At 40.0% G+C, this 5,000-nt stretch overlaps 2 protein-coding genes across 9 annotated transcripts in view; one reads left to right on the top strand and one right to left on the bottom strand.

Moving 5' to 3' along the window:
• lysmd2 (LysM, putative peptidoglycan-binding, domain containing 2) overlaps positions 1–1,982 on the top strand; it is a 9,118-nt gene extending 7,136 nt beyond the window's left edge. Inside the window, exon 3 of the mRNA XM_083552520.1 lies at positions 1,330–1,982. Coding sequence (XP_083408646.1) covers positions 1,330–1,378 — 49 coding nt within the window. The 3' untranslated portion in view covers positions 1,379–1,982. The remainder of the gene's footprint in view (positions 1–1,329) is intronic.
• A 117-nt stretch (positions 1,983–2,099) lies between these two features.
• Positions 2,100–5,000, bottom strand: part of scg3 (secretogranin III) — a 16,133-nt gene continuing 13,232 nt past the window's right edge. For all 8 annotated transcript variants that reach the window (XM_083552431.1, XM_083552430.1, XM_083552426.1 and 5 more), the window contains exon 12: positions 2,100–4,407. In XM_083552431.1, coding sequence (XP_083408557.1) covers positions 4,289–4,407 — 119 coding nt within the window. In that variant the 3' untranslated portion in view covers positions 2,100–4,288. The remainder of the gene's footprint in view (positions 4,408–5,000) is intronic.

The raw sequence follows: 5,000 nt of genomic DNA, 5'->3' as shown, positions 1-5,000 counted from the left end.
CGCACACACAGAGACAGACACACAGACACACACTCATACACACACGCACACACACACATACAGACACATATACAGAGATGCACACATACAGACACACACACACACACACACACACATATACAGAGACACGCACACACACACACGCACACACGCGCGCACACACATACAGACACATACAGAGACGCACACACATAGAGACAGACACACAGACACACACTCATACACACACGCACACACACACATACAGACACATATACAGAGATGCACACATACAGACACACACACACACACACACACACATATACAGAGATGCACACATACACACACACACACATATACAGAGACACGCACACACACACACACACACACACACACACATATACAGAGACACGCACACACACACACACACACACACACACACACACGCGCGCACACACATACAGACACATACAGAGACGCACACACGTAGAGACAGACACACAGACACACACTTGCGCGCACACACACACACACACACACACACGCGCAGACTGTAACTGATACCTGGGACAGTGTGATACTGGGAGAAAAACTGTGATAAATTAATAATGAAGACTGGAAAAATACCAAACAGTCTCCATAATGTTCTTTCTTTCTTTCTTTCTTTCTTTCTTTCTTTCGTTCTTTCGTTCTTTCGTTCTTTCTTTCTTTCTTTCTTTCTTTCTTTCTTTCTTTCTTTCTTTCCGTTTCTCTTTTCATGTTTTAAAGTCTGTTTTATTATTTTTGTTATCATGAGTGTTCCAGTGTGTTGATTTGAACAGTATAATATAATATGAAATTAAAGATATGTTGTGTGAATGTTCCTAATTGTCCATGTGGACCTGGATGATTTCCCCCCCCCCAACCCCCCAACCCCCATTCACCTGCTCTTCTACCTGCCCCCTGCTGATTGGGAACAAACCAGATTTTCATTTGCTCTTATTAGATACACAGTGTGTGTGTGTGTGTGTGTGTGTGTGTGTGTGTGTGTGTGTGTGACAGAAAGAGGTCTTCTTGAGCGCCCTCTACTGGTCAGGACCCTCATGTAGAGTCTGTAATCTGTACCAGATTGTTGTGATCATCTGAAGCTCCTGACCCGAGCCTGGCTGTGAAACCTCTGATCTTCTCCTCACTTCTTTACTCTTCTAACATGTTAAAGAAAGACAAAGCAGTACTTTTTTTGCTTTCTTTTTTAAGTTCAAATACTTTTCGAAGCAGGATTTGATATTAACTGAAACTATTTATTATGAGTCTGTAATCACCTTATTAATGTGTGTGTGTGTGTGTGTGTTCGTGTGTGTGTTTATACAGGGATGATGAAGATCAGACCCCTACAGCGTCGGCTTATCAGGAGATCTAACACGCGTCTAATCTCGTTTATCGACAGCTGAGACGATCGTATCCATTCATCCCTCTCTCTGTCCGTCCCTGCATCCATCCATCACTCCATCTTTTAATTTAAAATTTTACTTTTATCAGTTTGTGGACAACAAAACCACGGAACTCGTCACCTTCACTGCCTTTCACTTATTATTACTGCAGTTTACAGTCAGCTGTGTGTGTGTGTGTGTGTGTGTGTGTGTGTGTGTGTGTGTGTGGCGGGGGGGGCATTAAAAGGATGATACACTGATAGTAACACTGAAACAGCTATAAAACGGAACCCAAATTATCATTTTTTTTTAAAGCTGCTGTACAGAACCAAGATGCAATCGACCAATCAGAAGCGAGGAGTTTTCCAGACCCTCTGCTAATACCTGATGTGTGTTTACTATTTGCTTGGTGTGTGTGTGTGTGTGTGTGTGTGTGTGTGTGTGTGTGTGTGTGTGTGTGTGTGTGTGTAATGGCTGACTTTTAAGTCGTTTTATTGAGGTGTGTGTGTGTGTGTGTGTGTGTGTGGATTTGCTGCGATGTGTACCGTGTGCTTTTGGATTGAAAAAAAATCCTAATAAACCTAATCATTGAAACAGCATTAATCTGCATTATTGTGTGTGTGTGTGTGTGTGTGTGTGTGTGTGTGTGTGCGTGTGTGTGTCTATAGATCTTGTATCTTGAGACTCAAACCCACGCTGCCAGTCCCAACACACTGTTAAAGAAATGCAATGTTTTATTTATTCTGGAGGAAAAAACAACAGAAGAAAATCAGGATATTTACAGAGGAAACTCCTCGATGGTGTTGAGCAACTTCCAGAAGCAGAAGAGAGAAAAAGGAACACAAATTGTTTGGAGAGAATAAAAAAATTAAGACGTAGTTCGCTTGTTTAAATCAGACTGAAATCAAAGGAAAGATAAAATGCTAGCAGAGCTAAAACCGACTACTGAATCATCAACGCAAAACCAAACAGAAAAAAAAAAAGTTTTTGTGTAAATTGGCAGTTTGGCGCCCCCTGGTTGTCATCCAGCTAATTGTGTGTCCTCTTTATGCCTGTGTGTATGTACACGACGTTATCAAGGATGACGAAAACTGTTTAGCTAGCGAACAGAGCTAACGTTAAAGACTCAGGTCAATGTAATCGTCGTAATCGTCATGGTGACGTTACATCGGTAAATCAATTATAGAGAAAAAAGACCACGTAAAACAAGATTATTTTTTGCTTACTAGCACTTAGCTAATCTTAGCTAATATTAGATCAGTAGGATTTCTAATACTTCCACAAGCAGAAGAGAGAAAAATTTTGAACAGGAACACAAATCGGTCGGTGAGAAAAACATAGTTCGCTTGTTGAAATCAAACAAAAAAAGTAAAAAATGCTAGCAATGCTAATACCGAGTACCGTATATTTCCTGGTGTATGAATTGTCAATGCAAAACCAAACAGAATTAATTTTTTTATAAAATTAATTTAAAATTAATTTCATTTATTAAAAACTTTAAAAAATGTTTACAATTAATTTTAGTTTATTTTAACCTGGACCTCTTGGTAATTGTCCAGCTTAGCGCTTGTCTTTTTGTGTGTACGCATACACATTTCGAAACAAATAAAAATAATTCTAGCTTATTAGCAGTTGGCTAATGTCAGCTAATATTAGCTTATCTGGACTTCTAATACGTACGATCTTCGAATACCAAAGCTAGCTAGGTGTGTAGCTACTATTAGCATTACAATTTCTGTACGCTTCACTTGAGGTACGTTCATTTATATGCTCTTTGTAAAATTCTAACATGTGACACGTTCTTAATTCTTAAATCAAGATTTTACAGGATTCTACAGTAATTTGTTAGCTATCACGCTAACTATCACAACTGCCCGAGCGTTATCTGTCACAAATAAGTAGCGTTCTACACACCGTATATAGAAGGTATCTCAAGATACCACAAGTGCATTGCTAACGTTAGCATGTTAATCTAGCTAGCTAATCTCAGTGTAATATTTAATTGTGTATCGTTATCGTTTGTATAAATACAACAGCTTTCCGTTAAATAACCAGGAAAATACGGCACGCTGTAATTCCGAGACGTGACAGGACGTAAACACAAGAGGTTTCTGAGAAAAAAGAAAAAACGTGTGAAAGCGTAAAATATCGTACACTTCTGATTATTGTGTCTTACGCGTAGGTGATCCTGACAGGTTTAATCAATCCTCTATTGCTAATTATCCTGCGATTGGTACCGTAACGTATTGCGGTTTTAAAAGATTATAGAATATATACACTGCATGGCCAAAAGTATTGGGACACCCGACTTCCAGCCAGATGTGGTTCTTCTTCAAACTGTTACAATAAAAATATGGAGGCACACAATTATATTGGACATCTTTGGTTGTGGGAGCATGACATTTTTCCTTCATTTGCACTAAAAGACCCAAACCTGTTCCAGCATGATGAGGATAATGCTCTTAAAGCCAGCTCCATGAAGATCTGCTTTACATGGGATGTAGTGGAAGCTGTCCTGCAACTGCAAATAGCTATTGAACACCTTCGAGATGAATGTGAAGACTGACTGCACTCCAGACCTCTTCACCTTCACCTACATCAGTACCTGACTTTACTAACACACTTATAGCTGAATAAATCTCACAACATCTAGTGGAACATCTTCCCAGAAGAGTGGAGCTGGAAATGAGGACTATGTGTGGAATGGGACGTCCAAAAATGAGCACATATCAATCTGATGTTCAGGTGTCCACAAACTTTTGGCCGTATAGTGTATTTTTGAATGGTTAATAAAAAATGTTTAGCGGTTAATTTGGAGAGCTACGCTACGACGGCGTACGTCGGAGAAATCCCGCGAGCTGTTAAATGACGACGAGGCGGAGGAGCTCCACGCCCGCGTCCTACAGGCTTCCGTAGATCCTCTTGATCATGTCGCCTTCGTCCTTCTTCAGGATTCCCTTCTCGAGGTACATGTCCACCTGCTGGTCCATGAAATCCCTCAGCTTCGACAGATCGTAATCTAAAGGAAAACAAATGACAGGAAGTTCCTTATATGGGCGAAAACACCGACATCCTGAAAGGTCACAGCGGCGTGGTGTTCCACACACACACACACACACGCACACACGCTCCTGTTACTGTCCTTGTGAGGACCGTAACCTCTTTTCTGTCATTTATTTATAACTATATTTATTTGTTTATTTATTTTGTTGAATTGATTGTGAAGAGTTTCATCATACAGAGAAAAACATGTTCCTTCACTGTGCATGTGACAATAAACAATAAACCAAACTAACGCCGTGTTCAACCCCAAACTTTACCTCAACAAACGTTTTTGTTTATTTTTTATTACAATTTGTTTATTTTTTTTATCTCAAAACTGCAGTTTTCTTGTGTGGGTGAAGCGAAAAGACCCACACACACACTAATCTGTCCAGTTTTACTATCACTGTGGGGACATCTGTTACTTCTAGACATATAAAGACACACAAGTTGTTGTAAATCACCCACACACTGCTGCTTCACATACACACACATACACACACACGCACACACACCCACACACACACACACACACACACACACACACACACACTCACACACATGCATACA

The sequence above is a fragment of the Silurus aristotelis genome (genome assembly GCF_946808225.1).
Source record: "Silurus aristotelis genome assembly, chromosome: 10".
In the NCBI taxonomy this organism is placed as follows: domain Eukaryota; kingdom Metazoa; phylum Chordata; class Actinopteri; order Siluriformes; family Siluridae; genus Silurus; species Silurus aristotelis.
The sequence above is the reverse complement of the archived record's forward strand: the minus strand, read 5'-3'. Positions and strand labels throughout refer to the sequence as shown.